Here is a 17,883-nt window from a genome sequence, read left to right as displayed (position 1 = left end):
TGCCTCGGGGGAGCCTTTATTTCAAGCCACAGACGGGCGGAGCCCTCCAGTGCTCCCAGAACCTCGAGGGGGGCCGTCCGAACTCCTCACTTCCAGAGCTCCTCACTTCCAGCGGCCTCCAACTCGGCCCTTCCCTGCCCCCTTCCGGCTGTGGGACAAGGAGGCAGTATCAGGAGCTGAGGCTTCCCAGCCTCTGAGATGGGCACAGGCCCTTAATTCAGGAATTCCACCAGGGAAACACCCACCCCTGCCCAGAGGAAGAGGTGGGCAGATTGAGGGAGCACGGGAATGGGGGACTGTGGGCGAGTTCAGGGTGACCTGTGGTGCAGAGAAATGCCCATGGGGAAGGGTGGCCTGCGGGTGGGCGACATGCAAGGCAGGGCGGTGGCGGGGGTGGGGGCAGAGAGCGGGAAGCGCAGGACATCTGTAAAGCAGGCTTTCTCCACCAGGCACGGGTGACCAGGCGGCTCACTGTGCATTGTGGGTGTCGCGCAATCTCACCAGGGGCTCCACCCCCTGGACACCAAGTTGTGACAACCTGAGTGTCCCAGCATTGCATATGTCCCCTGCGGATCAAGGTCTCTGCTTCCCCCCACACCCCCCCCACCCCAGGCTACATGGACACAGAAAAGGGACTGAAACCGGAGAGTGGAGACAGGACAGAGAAGGATGCCCTGAGAGCGAGGGACCAGGGAGAAAGCCCGGGATCTGCCAAGAGGCCTGGGTGGGAACCCAGCCTGGCTGCGGCTGGGGACGCAGGGACTGAGCCTCGCACTTACAACTTCTGGGCGTGGCTGATGCGGTTGTAGAGCACGTTGATCTGTGGGGGCAGGAGGCAGAGGCTGGGAAGGCCGAGGGGACACCCGCCTGCCCTGCCCCTCCTGCCAGCCCCGGGCCAGCCCGGCCTCCAGCAGGGGAGGCGCCCACCTCGTATTTCTGCTGCTTCAGCTTCTCCATCAGGTCGAACTTCTCGGACTCCAGCTGGTGTATCCAGTCCGACAGCTCCTGGGCCTTCTCCCTGGAGAGGCAGGAGGGCGCGATGGAGGGGAGCCAGGCCGCAGAGACAGAGAGCCGCTTGGGCCCAGAGAGGCTGACAGCACCGCAGAGTGACACAGCCGGCTCCAAGCTTGGCACTGTCAGTCCTGGAAGCCAAGGACTTTCCATCTGTGCTCACTCTCTCAGCAACCATGGTCAAGAGCTGCGGCCCCAGACACGGGAAGCCCAGGCTCCAGTCCTGGCTCTAGTCTCTCATTTATGACCATGGCCCAGGGACTTCTCTAGAATCTCTAGGATTCCTCCCCTAAAAAATGCAGAAATAAAACTGAAGCCAGGACGGCTGGCTGTCTACCAACCGTGCCCCTATCCATTCTCCCTTTCTTCTTGGGAAACAACCCTGTGCCATAGGCCCAGCGGACAGGCAAACTCTCCACCCTCCTTGCAGGTAGGCGAGGCCAATGGGATCAGAGTAGCTCGCTGGCTTCAGCAAAGGCCTTGTGGCTCTTTCCTTGCAACCTCCTTCTGCTGCTTGGTGCCCCAGCAGCTATACTGGACCATGAGGTGATTTCGAGGATGGGAATGTTGGACTAAGAATGGTAGAACAAGAAGACAGGCGTCTGTGTCTCTGGTGATTACACACCAGCCATGGACTACTTTCCTTCAGATTTCTTCTACATGAGAAACAAACCTCTGTGTTTTAGGCTGCTGTAGGCAGCCTCAGCTACTACAGGCCAAATCTGACCGAGCAAGGTCCAGGGCTCTGAGCCACAGGGGGTGAGGCAAGGCGTGTGAAGTGCCTGGCACACAGGGAGCCCCCGGAGAGCCAGCCCTCCTACATCTGTTCATCATCATTAGCGTTCCTAGTCCCCTTTGGCTTCCCCGGGAGCTCTCCTCCATGGGGTACAGGTGGTCCCCCGCGGGTGCAGGTCCCTGAATTCCCTCCACAGTACCCCACCACTCCAGCTGCAGCACTTCTATTGTGTTAGCAACTGTGTGGGATCCGGCAATCACAGAGCGCAGAGGGTGTGCTCCCTCTAGCAGGTACTACAGTCACATGACAAGGGAGCTCGGTACCTGTGGGGTCCATACAACGTCCTGCTGGATACTGAGGGACACCTGTATTTTATTTAAAAGGCGTATAGCCCCTTATGCCTCAGTTTCTCTCATCCAATACATGAAATTTTGTAATTTGAGATTCTCAAAAAATACGATTGAACTTGAATTATGAGTAGGTGTGTAGCAGGGGGAAGGGGGAAAAGGAAGAAATAGGAAGTATGAACACCATCACCACATTGCTTTACGCCAGGCCCCGTGAGGGTCTTTACGTGAACCATGTGTGGGGAGGGTGCACACACAGCACAAAGGACGTCCAAGCCAACCTGCGCAGCTTGGGAGGCTGAGGCAGGAGGATGGCAAGTTGGAGCCCAACCTCAGCAACTTAGCAAGACCCTGTCTTAAAGTGAATACTAAAAAGGGCTGGGGATGTGGCTCAGTGGTTAAGCGCCCCTGGGTTCAATCCCTGGTATGAAACAAAACAGGATTTCCAGTCCCCCTGCAACACCTGGCCCTGGACTATAAACCCCCAGCGTGCCACAGGAGTGCGGGAGCCGGGACTACTGGGGGCCCAGGCGGGTCGCTGACACCTGGCTGGGCCCCCTGTGCGACCCTGGACTTCTCCGGACTGGCCCTACGGACTACATTTCCCAGCATTCCTGTGCACACTGCCCCAATTCCAGTGAGCTGCTCACCTTGGTAATTTGAAAGTGTTTACACCACGGAAATAGGCAAGCTGAGCCTAGACTCCACCCCAGGACAGCTGACCATACACCTTTACTATCAAATCACTTCACAGCACAGTAGCAAGTACAGACCACTACACCAAACTGCTCGGGTTCAAGGCCCGGCTCTTCCACGTGCTTGCTGTTCAGCCCTGGAAAAGTTGCTTCACTTCTCGGTGCCTCAGGTTCCTCACCATGAACGTGAGGATGCCAACAGCGCCCACCTCATGGCTGTGACTCCCCCACAGGGGACTGCTATTTATTGTCCTCACCACACTGACCCCCTCAGAGCACCTGGAGGGGGAGCATGCAGACTTTGCTCTCATAGAATCGTTGGGCCAATGAGAAGCAGGAGTCGGAAGCTAAAGCTCAGATGACCCAGCCCCTTCAGAACCCAGGCCAGCGCACAACAAGACACAGGGGGCCCAGAGGGACAGGCCTGGGGACTTTACCCCTGTGGGGCAGAGGGAAGAGAAGAGCGTGCAAGGCCACAGGGCTCAGCCAGAAAGTCCCACCAGATGGCGGCTTGAGCGCGGAGGAAAAGGCGCCCCCAGCACCTCAGAAACAGCCGTCCAACCCCAGGCCAGGCCCCAGTCTCCATCCAGGGGCAGCCTGGACGTGGGTCCCCTGGAGCCGCACGATCCAGAGGGCAGCAGGAGCCAGAGGGGCTGCACATGCCGAGGTAAAGCAGCACCCGGCTCAGATCCAGAGCACTGCCCACCCAGGCTGAGCGAGGGTCCCTCACGTCCCCTCCCGCACCCAGGTGCCCCGCCACACACCGGAGCTGGTCCTCGCCCAGGTAGTCGATGTCCAGAGGCTTCTTCCGCTCCGACAGGATGCGCAGTTTCATCTCCCGACCTGTCTGCCGCTTCCCACGCTTCTGCTCTGCCTGGGAGTGGGAGAGAAACTGAGACAGGCCAGGGGTCCAGGCCAGCCTCCTCCCTCAGACCCAGGGTCCAGGCCAGCCTCCTCCCTCAGACCCAGGGGTCCAGGCCCAGCCTCCTCCCTCAGACCCGGGGACCAGGCCAGCCTCCTCCCTCAGACCCGGGGTCCAGGCCCAGCCTCCTCCCTCAGACCCAGGGTCCAGGCCAGCCTCCTCCCTCAGACCCAGGGGTCCAGGCCAGCCTCCTCCCTCAGACCCAGGGTCCAGGCCAGCCTCCTCCCTCAGACCCCGGGACCAGGCCCAGCCTCCTCCCTCAGACCCAGGGTCCAGGCCAGCCTCCTCCCTCAGACCCAGGGTCCAGGCCAGCCTCCTCCCTCAGACCCAGGGTCCAGGCCAGCCTCCTCCCTCAGACCCAGGGTCCAGGCCAGCCTCCTCCCTCAGACCCAGGGGTCCAGGCCAGCCTCCTCCCTCAGACCCAGGGGTCCAGGCCAGCCTCCTCCCTCAGACCCGGGGTCCAGGCCAGCCTCCTCCCTCAGGCCCAGCCTCCTCCCTCAGACCCAGGGTCCAGGCACAGCCTCCTCCCTCAGACCCGGGGTCCAGGCCAGCCTCCTCCCTCAGACCCAGGGGTCCAGGCCCAGCCTCCTCCCTCAGACCCAGGGTCCAGGCCCAGCCTCCTCCCTCAGACCCAGGGTCCAGGCCCAGCCTCCTCCCTCAGACCCAGGGTCCAGGCCCAGCCTCCTCCCTCAGACCCGGGGACCAGGCCAGCCCCCTCCCTCAGACCCAGGGGTCCAGGCCAGCCTCCTCCCTCAGACCCAGGGTCCAGGCCCAGCCTCCTCCCTCAGACCCAGGGTCCAGGCCCAGCCTCCTCCCTCAGACCCGGGGACCAGGCCAGCCCCCTCCCTCACACCCAGGGTCCAGGCCAGCCTCCTCCCTCAGACCCAGGGTCCAGGCCCAGCCTCCTCCCTCAGACCCAGGGTCCAGGCCCAGCCTCCTCCCTCAGACCCAGGGTCCAGGCCCAGCCTCCTCCCTCAGACCCAGGGTCCAGGCCCAGCCTCCTCCCTCAGACCCGGGGACCAGGCCAGCCCCCTCCCTCAGACCCAGGGTCCAGGCCAGCCTCCTCCCTCAGACCCAGGGGTCCAGGCCCAGCCTCCTCCCTCAGACCCAGGGGTCCAGGCCCAGCCTCCTCCCTCAGACCCAGGGTCCAGGCCAGCCTCCTCCCTCAGACCCAGGGTCCAGGCCAGCCTCCTCCCTCAGACCCAGGGTCCAGGCCAGCCTCCTCCCTCAGACCCGGGGTCCAGGCCCAGCCTCCTCCCTCAGACCCAGGGTCCAGGCCAGCCTCCTCCCTCAGACCCAGGGTCCAGGCCAGCCCCCTCCCTCAGACCCAGGGTCCAGGCCAGCCCCCTCCCTCAGACCCAGGGTCCAGGCCCAGCCTCCTCCCTCAGACCCGGGGACCAGGCCAGCCCCCTCCCTCAGACCCAGGGGTCCAGGCCAGCCCCCTCCCTCAGACCCAGGGTCCAGGCCCAGCCTCCTCCCTCAGACCCGGGGTCCAGGCCAGCCTCCTCCCTCAGACCCAGGGGTCCAGGCCAGCCTCCTCCCTCAGACCCAGGGTCCAGGCCAGCCTCCTCCCTCAGACCAGGGGTCCAGGCCAGCCCCCTCCCTCAGACCCAGGGTCCAGGCCAGCCTCCTCCCTCAGACCCGGGGTCCAGGCCAGCCTCCTCCCTCAGACCCAGGGTCCAGGCCAGCCTCCTCCCTCAGTACACAGGGTCCAGGCCAGCCTCCTCCCTCAGACCCGGGGTCCAGGCCAGCCTCCTCCCTCAGACCCGGGGTCCAGGCCAGCCTCCTCCCTCAGACCCGGGGTCCAGGCCCAGCCTCCTCCCTCAGACCCAGGGTCCAGGCCCATCCTCCTCCCTCAGACCCGGGGTCCAGGCCCATCCTCCTCCCTCAGACCCAGGGTCCAGGCCCAGCCTCCTCCCTCAGACCCGGGGTCCAGGCCCAGCCTCCTCCCTCAGACCCAGGGGTCCTGACCAGCCCCCTCCCTCAGACCCAGGGTCCAGGCCCAGCCCCCTCCCTCAGACCCGGGGTCCAGGCCCAGCCTCCTCCCTCAGACCCAGAGGTCCAGGCCCAGCCTCCTCCCTCAGGCCCGGGGTCCAGGCCCAGCCTCCTCCCTCAGGCCCGGGGTCCAGGCCCAGCCTCCTCCCTCAGGCCCGGGGTCCAGGCCCAGCCTCCTCCCTCAGACCCGGGGTCCAGGCCCAGCCTCCTCCCTCAGACCCGGGGTCCAGGCCCAGCCTCCTCCCTCAGGCCCGGGGTCGAGGCCCAGCCTCCTCCCTCAGGCCCGGGGTCCAGGCCCAGCCTCCTCCCTCAGACCCAGGGGTCCAGGCCCAGCCTCCTCCCTCAGACCCGGGGTCCAGGCCCAGCCTCCTCCCTCAGACCCGGGGTCCAGGCCCAGCCTCCTCCCTCAGACCCGGGGTCCAGGCCCAGCCTCCTCCCTCAGGCCCGGGGTCCAGGCCCAGCCTCCTCCCTCAGACCCGGGGTCCAGGCCCAGCCTCCTCCCTCAGACCCGGGGTCCAGGCCCAGCCTCCTCCCTCAGACCCGGGGTCCAGGCCAGCCTCCTCCCTCAGACCCGGGGTCCAGGCCCAGCCTCCTCCCTCAGACCCGGGGTCCAGGCCCAGCCTCCTCCCTCAGACCCGGGGTCCAGGCCCAGCCTCCTCCCCCAGACCCAAGGGGCCAGGCCTAGCCTCCTTCCTCAAAACCAGGGGGCCAGGCCCAGCCTCCTCCATCCAGAACCAGAAGTCTGGGCCCACCATTCCCTCCCCATGGAATATAGACTCCCGGCCCCTGCAGGCTGAACACACCTTGACCAGGTAGCCCCCAAAGTGGGCCCCCATGTTGGACAGAACCTTCTTCTTCTTGGCATCGTCCTCTGCTCTCTTCTTGGCCTCCTCCTCTTCCTTTCGCATCTTCTCCTCCTGTGGGGGTGGGGGGTTCACCCACGGCCTCCCTTTTCCCTTGCAGACTAAGGGGGAGGCCCTGGGATGCAGCAGTATGGAGCATAGGGAGGAAAGTCCTGCCTCCCCTCCTGGCCCGGCTGTGTGGCCACCCACACAGTCCTCCCCGGGGGCTTGAATGTCCTCCCAGCAAACACTGAAGAATGGGGGGGGGGTGCTGGCTTCTCCTGCGGCCTGCAGCCTGAATGGCCCCGTGGGCTCTGCTGTGAGCCTCGCCTCCCTGGTCTTGAGAGGCCAGAGGTGCTAACGCCAAGGTGTGGGGCATACAGAGGCTGGTGGCCGGGGCTGGGCTGGGGTTCAGTGGTGCAGCACTTGCCTAGCATGTATGAGGCCCTGGGTTCCATCCCCAGCACCACAAAAAAGAAAAAGGGCCGGCCGGGCTCCAGGCACCACAGTGCTCCAGCGTCAGCAGGGCACCTTAGAGACCCGGGCTCCTGCAGCTGAGCCCCTCCCCTCTGAGGGGTGGTGGGACCATGGCTTCTGCAGGCCAGCCTTCTCTCCCCATCGCCAGCTGCTGCTGTAATCTGCAAACTTAAAGCAATGCAGTTCCGGGGTTCACCGAGGGGTGAGCTGACCTGGTCCTCCAGGCTCCTGGGAGACGCCCTTCCCACCTTTTCTAGCTCCCAGGGGCAGTGCCCTCCCACCCGGCCTCTGGCTCCCAAGGCAGCAGGCAGCATCTTAAATCTCCCTGGCTCTGGCCTTCCATCCTCCCCCTCCTGAGGACCCTGGCGCAAGGGTGGCGGGAAGATGCAAATCCACAACCACCTTCCAGATCCTGATCTGGTCTCTTCTGCAAAGCCTGTTGGCTGGGCATAGTTGCACAACCCACAGACTGTGGGCCTGGGGTGTGGGCACCTCGGGGGCATATCCTGCCTTCCACTGCACCCTGCTCTCAGCCTTAAACAGTGGGTTGCGTGAGGACCCACTTCTTAATGCCAACACGGTGACATTTCAAACCACCCTACTAGCACCCTCAGGGGTCAGCTGTGGCCAGGGCTCAGCTCTGTGGGGGAAAGAGCAGCTTCAGTGCCTCCCTGGATTTGAGCAGAGTTGAGGCCAGGGCTGCTGGTGGTCACTCCGCAGGGTGATCAGCCATTGCAGTTTGCATGAGACTAACAGGATGTGGAAGTTTCATGGCTAAACCCAGGAAATTACCAGACAAGCCAAGAGGAGAGTTGGTCACCCTAGTATTTACAGAAAGGTGGCCAAGGATTGGACGAAGAAATGCCGTCTGTGGTGTCTGAGTCTCCTGATCCAATCACGCCTGAAGCAACGGCAGTTCTAGGCTTTTTTTTTCTTTTTTTTACCAGGGAGGGAACCAAGGGCACCTCCCCAGCCCTTTTTGTTTTGTTTTGAGACAGGGTCTCACTGAGGCTGGCGTTGAACTTGCAATACTCCTGCCTCCGCCTGCCAAGCGCCTGGGACCACGCGCGTGCACCACCCGCCTTTCCTTTCTGCTGAACCCAGTTAGGGTTGAGTTTCCATCCCTTCCAACAGAAAGAGCCTTAGGTGATACAGCGTAGGGACTTCCGCAGAACCACGGAGAGTGTCAGGAACGGGAAAAGCAGCACCCCACCAGGAGGGAGGGTGCGCCCCAGGGGAGGGGAGGCACCCACCGCCAGCTTGGCCTGCCGCTCCCGCTCCTTCTCGGTTCGGAAGCGCTGCTGCTCGGCTCTCTCCGCCCGGCGCCGCTCCTGGGGGCAGGAGGATGAGAGGGTGGGAGGCGCCCTGCCGTCCCTGCCCAAGCGGGGCCCGAGGGTGGAGAGGAGGCCGGAGCGCCCGTTCCCGCAGCCTCCGCCCCGGCTCCGGACCAAGGGGAGCTCACGTCCCCCAAGATCCGGCGAGGCGCCGCGCGGGGAGGGCGGGCGCCCCAGTGCCCCACTCACAATGCGCTCCTTCAGCGCGATGAGCTCCTCCTCCTCTTTCTTCCGCTGCTCGAAATGCACGTCGATGAGCGTCTGCAGCTCCAGCAGGTCTTTCTCCATGCGCTTCCGGTGGATGTCCTGCGGGGCCAGGGGGACCCGCTGGAGTCGGCCGCAGGCCCCCGGTGTCGGGGTCCCAGCTGACGGCACGGAGGGCCCCCGCAGATGGCGGCAAAGCAGCGTGTGCGCGCGTCCAGCGAAGGCAGTGGGCAGCGCCTCCCTAACCCGCCGGGGCGCCGCTCTGGGGACGGCTGCTACTTACATCGAAGTCCACACGCTCCCCTTCTGGGATCTTCGGGGGGATCAAAGGAGGAACCACCGGACGGCTGCGGGGCAGGTGGGGACAGTGAGCGGACCGACCTCCCAGACGGGGTTTTATACGTGATGGCGTTTGAATATATTAGGTGGAATAAACTGCGCCTGGACAATTCATGTCACCTGCTTTTGCAGACATTTTTAAATGTGGCTAATAAAGCATTTCAATGACACATGTGGCTTGTGTCCTGTGTGTGTGTGGGGGGGGGCTGTCCTGGGAGTCAGCCCAGGCCCTTCTCTGATTCTCTGCCACCCCGCACTCCCCACCTCCTTGGAATGCTCCTTTCCTGATCTGCCTCGACCTCTCCTGCTATCCCTTCCCCAGGAGCCTTCCAAAGAGCCTGCCCTCTTCTTCATTCAAAGGACACTCTGGTGGTCAATGCCAGGGGCTTCCGTGTTCTCCCTGGTGTCTGAGGGGAATTGGTTCCAGGATCCCCAGTGGCTGTCAAACTCCACGGACTCTCGCCTTCCTCATATAAAGTGGTGTAAGGCTGGCATGTGACTTATATGTAAGTCATCCCTAGATAACTTGCAGTACCTACTACAATGTCAGTGCTGCGGGACTGGTGCTGCTTATCGAGAACACTGTATTGTTTAGGGAATGATGTCAAGAGAAAAGCCTCTACGTGTTCAGTAGACACAATTGTTCTAACGTCTCTGATCTGCACCCGTGGAATTCACAATCCCGTGGTTCCCCGAGGAGGCCACTGTGCTGAGGCTGCACCAACTCCATCTCCAGCCCACCTCTCTCCTGAGCCCAGACTCATGTTGATGGACACCTCCCGAACATTCTGTACCTCCCCACCCCGGGCCCCAGCAGAGCTCAGCAACTTCTGCAGGCAGTCCCAGCTCACTGTCCCTTTGTTCCCAGCCCAGAGACCCTTGAGGACTGTCCTTGTCACCTCTCTCCCTTGCCCAACAGCTCATCTAACCCAAGTCCTGTCCCTTTACCTGGATTCTCTCAATCTGCCCCTTCCTTTACATCCCACAGCCCCCTGCCCCAGCACAGTCCTCTTTCCTTCCCACCTGAACCAACCTCCCAGGCTCCTCTCTGGCCTCCCTGCCTCCAGCTTGTGGCTCATCCTCCTTTAAGACTCCAGAGGGACCTTTCTAAACTCCTGATCTGAATCCTTCCTCAACTTGGCCCTACCCTAAATACAAGTCCAAGCAACTGGCCAGGATTCTGACCCTCCCCCATCAGGCCCCTGCCAGCTTCTCCAAACCTCCCCTCCTCTCATCTTCTCATACGCATTCAGCAGTCCATGGTGCCCTGGTTGTGCCCCATGTCTTCACACCCCTGGGCCTTTGCACTTGCTGTGCCCTCTGCCTGATGCTCTTCCCCTGACAAACTCCACCCCCTTCTCCACAGACCTTCTCTGGCAGGGAAACTCATCTGCGTTCTCATGTACTCTCTCCACTAGATCTAGCCTTTCCGTGGCTCCCCAGTGCCCTGGCCTCTACAACTCGGCTCCTTCTTGCACACTGAACTCTAGGTATAATGAAATTTGCACTACTTCCCATCCAGAATTGATGCTTCTGGTTTCCTTCATACTTGGATGGCTGCTTCCTTGCATCTCCAAGCCTTGTCCCCAATGTCACTCTATGAGCTCCCACAGCCTCCACTGATCTGCTTAGATTAGGATGCTCACTATGAGAATGACTATCAGTACCCTGGGCTGGTTTATATGCGGCCACTAGTCTCGGCACACACCCAGCCTTCTCTCCTACAATGTCCCTCCTACCTCCTGTCCACTAGAGGTGACTCCCAGGAGAAGCCTTCCTGGAATGCCCAGAGCAAGAGCAGGGCCCCCTGTCAGGCTCCTCTGGAACCTGGGCTCCCATTACTGTCCCTGGGTCTATTTCACCATTATGGTGGCAAAGAGGGTCTGCCCTTGCACACCCGTGTGAGGTCCTGGAAATGCAAGCTGAGAGGTGTTGGCTTAGGTTGGGGTAGGGTTAGGTTAGTCGCCTCATTCCCATGCCCTGTCTTTTCTACCTTTTTACACCCTACCTCTGGAGGTGGGGGAATGTTTAGGAGCAATGTTGGGTACCCCAGCCCCACCCCATAGAGTCTCACCTTGGTTTGGGGCGCTCTTCTTCTGGGGATAAAGGGGGATACAAAGAGACAATTAGGAAGAGTTATGGGGTGAAGAACCTGATACCCCGTAGGGAACCCCCAAGCTTCTGCCCAGGGCACCAGGGAAAGACTCAGAGTCCAGTTCTGGGGAAGGGGCACAGGGAGAAGAAGGGGGAGAAGGAAGTCGGGTGGCCATAAGAGAGGAAGAGGATCACACGCATCGGATATACATTCAGCACTGGTGTGGGGGTCCCACCCCCTCTCCGGAAACCCCAAGTCCAAAGCCCAGACCCACCTCTCCTTATATGCCCAGAGCTCCTGCCCTCCTCCTTCAAGACCCGGCGTGGCGGGATCCCAATCCCTGTCTTCTTTCAGGGAGTTCTGCTCCCGGCCCCTCCCCCCTTGGGACACCCCATTCTTACTAGGATCCTCGGTTCAGGCCCCAGCCTTTGAATGTATATGGGGAGGGAGAGAACGGGGTGGGCGAGGAGGCGGGGGGCGCGGCGGCGCCTCTCGGCGACCGTCCCACCCTTCCGCAAGCTCCTCTGGCTGGGGAAGAAGGCGGGGGTCGGTCCCTTTAAGGAAGGGAAAGCGCCCAGGCCACAGGCCATTTCCCTTCGCGGCCACCAGGGGGCGCGGGGCCCGCGGGGCTTAAAGGGCCGGGCTGCGGGGCGGGAGCTGGGGCTGCGGGGCGGGAGCTGGGGCTGCGGGGCGGGAGCTGGGGCTGCGGGGCGGGAGCTGGGGCTGCGGGGCGGGAGCTGGGGCTGCCGGGCGGGAGCTGGGGCTGCGGGGGCGGCGGGTGCAGGCGCCGAGGACGTCGCGCGGCCTCGGGAAGCGGGGCAGCCGCGTTACCTCGCTCTGCCACCGGCTCCGGCTCCTCGGCGGCTGGGAGGGGGACAAGCGAGGGCGGGGAGGCCACGCGGGCGGGGGAGAGAGGGGACAGCGGTCAGGCCGGGCGCGGCGGGGCGCCCCTTCCCACCGCGCGGGCTCCGCGCGGGCCTCACCTTCCTCCTCCGCCGCCGCCTCCTCCTCTGCGGGGCGACCACACAGCGTTAGGAGCTCCGGGGCGGCCGCGAGTGCCCAGACCCCGGGCTGCGGTCTCGGGCGCCGGGACGCTGCGCCGTGGCTGCGGGGCGCGGGCGGGCGGGGGCCGGCAGGGCCCGCGGCGTCCCGGGAGCCACATCCGCACCGGCGCCCAGAGGCGGGGGCCGCCGGCGTCCCCACCCCCGGCCGCCGGTGTCGCCTCACCTTCCGCCTGCTCCCTGAGGACCGGGCGGGGGGAGAGAAGAGGGCGCGTTAGCCTCGACTTGGGGCGGGAGAGCCTCTCCGTCGCCGAGCCCGACCCTCCCGCCAGCCACACTCACTCCTCGTATTCCTGCTCTTCGGTGTCCGACATCCTGGTGGGACCTAAGACCAGAGGGAAGCGGCCAGTGGAGCGGGGTCCGCTAGGAAGAGGCTGGGTCTGGGCACCTGGGCCTGGGGCAGGAGCGGGGGTGGGGGCCCGGAATCCTAAATCCTGCTGGAGGACCTAGGGTGGAGGTGTGGCCCCAGCCTGGCACCGAGGCTGCAGGCCGCCCCCCTCACACAGCTGTCTTCTTTTGTCTGGTGACAGGCCCAGGGGAACCCGATAGGAGTGGGGATTAGGAGGTATTGGAAAAGGGACCGTGGCCTGAAGACAATAGCTGCCCCACCTCTAGTGCTATTTTGGAGGGATGTCGTAGTCGGTGAAACTGAGGACATTTCCTAAGAAGGGATTTGAGGAGTGTGGGGGGGGGGCCTTCTGTGACAATTAGTCACACCCGTCCCCTCTCCTACCCTCACCACCCCCTGGGCTGTTTTCTCTCCCACCTGTCTCCTCTTTTCACCTTCGCCCATATCCACTGACCGGGTGCATGCCACCAAGAGCAGCTTCTGTCCTCAGGCCTCATCCTGACCTGAAACACCCAGACCCCCACCCCAGGATCCCCCATGCCCCACAACACCCAGGTTAAGAGATGCCCAAATCCCCAAACCCACAGATTCTGATGCCCCTGGTCAGAAACAGCAAGTCCTGTATCTCCAGATTCTGAGGGATCCAATCCATGATGGTCCCGGCAGTAGCCTGACATCTTAAGACCCCCCAGGCCTTGAGACCTCGAGGTGTGAAAAAAAAAATCGCCATACCCATGCTCAGAGCCCAAGTTCCTGACACCCAAAATTATGGCATCACAGTTCCAAACCTTCCGAATCGGCGGACACAACATCTTTGTATGTGGTGCTGAGGATCGAACCCAGGCCGCACGCATGCCAGGAGAGCTTGAGCCACATCCCCAGCCCCCTGCCCCAGTTTTGATACCCTCAGAGTCTGAGTCCCCAAATTCTGATACCCAGACTGTTTCACCTTCAAGCCCAGATATCCCCAATTTCTGAGATTTTCCTGAACTCTAAGACCTCAGCAGTCCAAAGGAGGGATTCCTAGATTCTAATCCTGTACTTTCCTCTCCATCCCCAGTCCCCCTGAAGTCTGAGCCTCCTGAATTCCCAGACCTCCATACCTCTACCCCTCCCCCAAAGACATGAGCCACGGAGACCACAGAGCACAGACCCCTGTTACCTAAGGCTGGGTCCGCAGATGCTGTAAACCGTAGACTGGGCTGTGCCAGGGCAGGATGCCTCTGGGGGTTTATAGCTGGTGGTTTATAGCTGTGGCTCAGCCCCGCCCCAAGTCAGAGGAGGGGAGAGAATTCCTTTGCTCAAACACATGTCCTTTGGCTCAGAGGCTGCCCTGCCCCCTTAGATTCAGGGTCCAAGCACCCTCTGGCTGCTCCCAAATCCCTTCCCCACCCGACAGCACCCCCCTGGAGACGCTGGCTGGATCAGGCACCCCCCCCAAGCTCCCTTATAGCACCAGCATCCTTTGCTGTCAAATCCCCAGGCTGCAAGTAAGGTCCCTGGAGACTCTACCATACCTCCCTAGTGACAGAGGGGCACGAGCGACGCTTCCTATTTCCATCTCTGTTCCCTCATCCTGTGTCTCTCTGGGCCTCCATTTCTCCATCCTCAACCCCCTGCCTGCGGTCTCTGCCTCTCATCTCTAGCTTTCCATCTGCCATTCTCTGTGTGTGTCTTTCTCCACTCCTGTGTTCCCCTCTGTGTCTGTCCATCTTTCTGACTCCCCCTCCCCACCCCCACCTCTTTGTCTGTCACCCGGATTCCACCCTGGTGACAACAGGCACTAAAGACTGGCAGCAGGTGTGTGGGGGGAGGATGGGGTGTCAGGCTGGTAGGACCTCATGCTCCCAACCCCCACCTCCATCTGACACTGATCTTTTTTGGTGTCCTCTTTCCCCCCTTTCCAGCCAAGCCGTGACCTTGAACTCCGGGGAAGCCAGCCTGGGAGTGCAGGCAGGCTTGGGCACCCCTCCACCCTGCCTGCTGGAGACTGTCCCTCGTGGTCTCCATCTTTGTGGTTTTGTTTGCATGCATTTCTCAGGGTGTCTCTTCAGGTCTCTCTCTTTGGGTCTCTGGCCCCCTCTGTCACTACAGCCTCTCTGTCCCCGCCTCTCCCTCTGGCCTTGTATGTACTGCACCCTCTGCAGAAGAGCTGAGAACACCCATGGTAGAAACCCAGCTTGCCCTGACCTGCTGGTGCCCCCTGCTTTCCATCTTTCTCATGACTCAGCCCCAAGGCAAAAGACACAAGGTCACTTCCAGCTCCCGGAGCAGCTTTTATTCCTCAGGGCCATACTCAGGGCCACAGTGGTGGGTAGGGAGGCTCAGCCCTCAAACTTCTTCTTGCGGCCTTCCATTCCGCTCAGCGCATCGATGTTCTTGCGCCAGTCTCCTACCTCCCGGTTCTCCTGGGGGGGGGGGTCAGAGGTTAGGGTCTCCATCTGCTCCCTGGCTCACTGGGTTACTACCCTCCCACTTCCTGTCTCCCTCCCACACTTCCTGCCTGCTTCCTTTACTTCTCTTCCTGTTACACTCCTGTCTCTTCCTTCTTGTTTCCCTCCTGCTCTTTCCTCTTTCAGGGACTTGCTGTTGCTCTGTGAACTTCCTGGACTCTTGCTACTTCCTGTCTCCCCTCCTCTTCTGTCTTCCACATGCACTTTGTGACTCTCCCATACCTCCTCCCCCTCGGTGCCTCTCACCCCAGCTCCAAGTGCCACCTGCCCTCCAGCGAGGTCCTAGGGTGGTTGGCCTCAGCACCCCCAGCATTGCCCTCCTGGCCCTCACCCACACTCACCTTCTCGGTGTCTTCCTTCTTCACCTGCTTGAGGTGGGCCCGCAGGTCCAAAGATTCCTTAGCGCGGGCCCCCAGCAGTGCCTGCATCATGGCATCCGCAGAGATGCGAACCCTCCGCAGGGTGGGCCGCTTGAACTTGCCACGAAGGTCAAAGATCTTCTGGGTCAGATCTGCAATCTGCAGTGAACATAGGGGGAGTGGAGGTGCCCTGCTTCCTCCTCCCCACACTCTCCCACCCTGTGGTCTCCTCCTCTCCCTGTCCTGCCTCCCAGTACCTCGGTACCTAGGCCTTGCCCACTCTTCCCAGCTCAGACCTCTATTCTGGAACTTAGAGCCCTCAGTGCGATGCACCCTCATCTCTCAAAACTTCTGACACACCACTATCCTGGAGGGACACACGCATTCCCGGGCCTGGCCTGGACTCACTCACCCAAGGGTACCCACCGCTCCACCCTCCCATTCCCAGCCAGACCTCACCCGGCCCTGCAGGTGCTGTCCCAGTGCCAGAGCAGCCTTCCCAGGCAGACTGTTCTCACTCTTCTGCACCCACGCTGCTCACAGCGTTCTCCTGGGTCTCTTGGGACCCACAACCAAAGGCAGCTGCAATAGTCAGGCTGAGACCACAACCCCAGCCTCTCGCCCTACCCGGCAGGTGCCCAGAGTGCTCAGTGCTCCCACCTCCTTAATGTTCTTGGTGACCTTTGCCTCTACGTCATATCTCTCTTCATCCACCTTGTCCACGCGGGCGTGCAGCTGGCGGCACAAGTCCTGAGGGGAGGGCACCGTGTGTGCTGTGGGAGCAAAGCTAGGGACCAGAATTTCTGAGTCTGAGGGAGGAGGGCTGGGATCTGGACTCCCGGGTCTGAGGAGTAGTAGTTGAGGCCTGAACATGTTGTCCAGAAGGAGTAGGCCGCCTTCTGGACAGCCGGGAGTCCAGGGGACTGTCAGCCAAGCGTTCTAGGGGCGCGGAGTCCTGAGAAGCTGACCGGTTCAGGGCTGCAGGGATGATGTCTGGGTTTTGAAATTGCAAGTGACTTCCATCAGGACTTCTGTACCCCCGGGGCAGGGCAGGGGTCCCTGCCTCGTGTGAGCAGTACCTGTAGCTCCGCGAAGCCCAGCCCGGCCAGCTCCAGAGGCTGGCAGCGGGTGCTCAGAGCGCGTGTCTTCTCTCCCCGCCGCTCTTCGGCCTCCCGATCCAGCTCCTGCTTGGCAATCTGCAGCATCAGGGTCTGCAGAGGGGCGGGAGGGACCGCGGTCCCCCGAGCACGGGGATCAAACTTTGTCCTGCGTGTCCCAGCCACCTGGCCATCCAAGGTTGGTCTCCTTCCTTCAAAAGCTCCTCCCCTCCCGCAGAGGGATTCCCCAAATCAAGGCAGCCCCTAAGGTAAAGCCCCCCACCCGCCCACGTACCCGGAACCCCGCCCCCCACCCCCAGCACATTCACACCTTGAGCTGCAGTTTTCTTGAGGCGGAGATCTTAGACTTTTTCTGCCAGGGGGACATGTTGAAGGGAAGATGGAGAGGATAGATCCGAAGATGGGTGGTGGGAGGGAGACACCCCCCACACCTTCAAATTTCAGATGTGGGCCCATCTCCTAATTGAACTGGAAGCCGTGCCCCTCGGACCCACCGATCTCGGGCTCTGGCTCAAGCTAGGCACCGTCCACTCGCCTCCTAAGCCGTGCTGTGGACACGGGAGCTCCGCCCACAGGTGGGTCTCGCCAATCCGAACCTGACCCTTCTGGAAACTCCGCCCCACCCTCCTGGGCGTTCACTCAGCCCCAGAGATGGAGCGGGAATTTCAGATTCCATTTCGGGGATTCTAAGTTCCATCCCTAGAATCCTACGTGACCAGAGTCTCCCGGGTCGGAGGACCGGCCCCGCCCCTCTCCCGTAAGGAGTGGGCCCCGGGGGATTCCGAACCCGCGAAGCCCCGCCCCGTGGAGGACCCACCCACCTTGGCGTGCGGTTCGGTGGCGTAGGCTCGGTAGTTGGCGGAGGAGCGTCGTCGCACCGGGGCGGGCGCGGGGCGCGGGTCCCCGGCCTGGGGGTGGGGGAGCGGGCCGCGTCACCACGGAGACCCTGCAGCCTTCCACGTACCCGCTCCCTCATGCCCCAGCCCCTCCCCGCAGCGCCCACCCGGACCGCAAGGTCCCCGCCCATGCCCAGGACGCGCGGGTCTCACCGCATCGCTGCTGCTGGAAGGAGAGAAACAGGAGCGGGATTAGCGGTGGCGCGTGTCTGTCCCCGAAGTTCCATCTCCTAAGGCCTCGCAGACCAAGAGACCCAGGCAAGCAGCTCCCCCTTGCTGGGTCCCAGGAGTCGGATTCCCACATTCTCACGCATTTCCACCCAGGAGCCCACCCTGACCCCTGCTCAGGCCGGGTGTTGAGCCTCGCTGCTCCTACCCTCTCAGGCACGCTGGCGGGCGCCCACCTCCCCTGCCCTCGGGCCTCAGGGTCCAGGTTGTCCAGCTTCACTCACTCAGCCATGCAGAGACAGACGGGGGTCTCAGGAGACGGAGAAGGGGTACCGGGGCTCTATGAGGAGGGTCGACCCTGTCCCGGTGACCTTGGAGGTCCCAGACGTTTGTCTCCTCCGGCTGCTCAGGCCTCACGGAGGACACTGAGATAACAGGCGAGGGCAGACTAAATATACTGCTGTCTCCTCCCTCTGCTCAGC

General features: G+C 62.3%; 2 protein-coding genes across 3 annotated transcripts; both read right to left on the bottom strand.

Moving 5' to 3' along the window:
• Positions 1–12,041, bottom strand: Tnnt1 (troponin T1, slow skeletal type). Of its 2 annotated transcripts, none has more exons than XM_046430860.2 (11): positions 11,981–12,041; positions 11,829–11,861; positions 10,977–10,995; positions 8,847–8,910; positions 8,549–8,665; positions 8,279–8,356; positions 6,510–6,623; positions 3,554–3,663; positions 928–1,018; positions 780–820; positions 1–148 (listed from the first exon to the last, which is right to left on the bottom strand). In XM_046430860.2, exons 5-11 carry the CDS (start codon positions 8,645–8,647, stop codon positions 103–105), a joined length of 579 nt encoding a protein of 192 aa, XP_046286816.2. In that variant the 5' UTR covers positions 8,648–8,665; positions 8,847–8,910; positions 10,977–10,995; positions 11,829–11,861; positions 11,981–12,041; the 3' UTR covers positions 1–102. The 2 variants fall into 2 exon arrangements, with proteins under 2 accessions (XP_046286816.2, XP_046286815.2); XM_046430859.2 differs by having other exon boundaries at positions 10,977–10,998; positions 11,981–12,031.
• Positions 12,042–14,663: 2,622 nt separating this feature from the next.
• On the bottom strand, positions 14,664–17,833 carry Tnni3 (troponin I3, cardiac type). Its single transcript, XM_046430855.2, has 8 exons — positions 17,686–17,833; positions 17,387–17,399; positions 17,159–17,245; positions 16,648–16,689; positions 16,299–16,430; positions 15,880–15,969; positions 15,202–15,378; positions 14,664–14,815 (listed from the first exon to the last, which is right to left on the bottom strand). Exons 1-8 carry the CDS (start codon positions 17,691–17,693, stop codon positions 14,732–14,734), a joined length of 633 nt encoding a protein of 210 aa, XP_046286811.1. The 5' UTR covers positions 17,694–17,833; the 3' UTR covers positions 14,664–14,731.
• Positions 17,834–17,883: the final 50 nt, after the last annotated feature.

The sequence above is a fragment of the Marmota monax genome, unplaced genomic scaffold (genome assembly GCF_021218885.2).
Source record: "Marmota monax isolate L192 unplaced genomic scaffold, Marmota_monax_Labrador192_F-V1.1 WCK01_AAM20220418_F8-fsc00215, whole genome shotgun sequence".
In the NCBI taxonomy this organism is placed as follows: Eukaryota; Metazoa; Chordata; class Mammalia; order Rodentia; family Sciuridae; genus Marmota; species Marmota monax.
The sequence above is the reverse complement of the archived record's forward strand: the minus strand, read 5'-3'. Positions and strand labels throughout refer to the sequence as shown.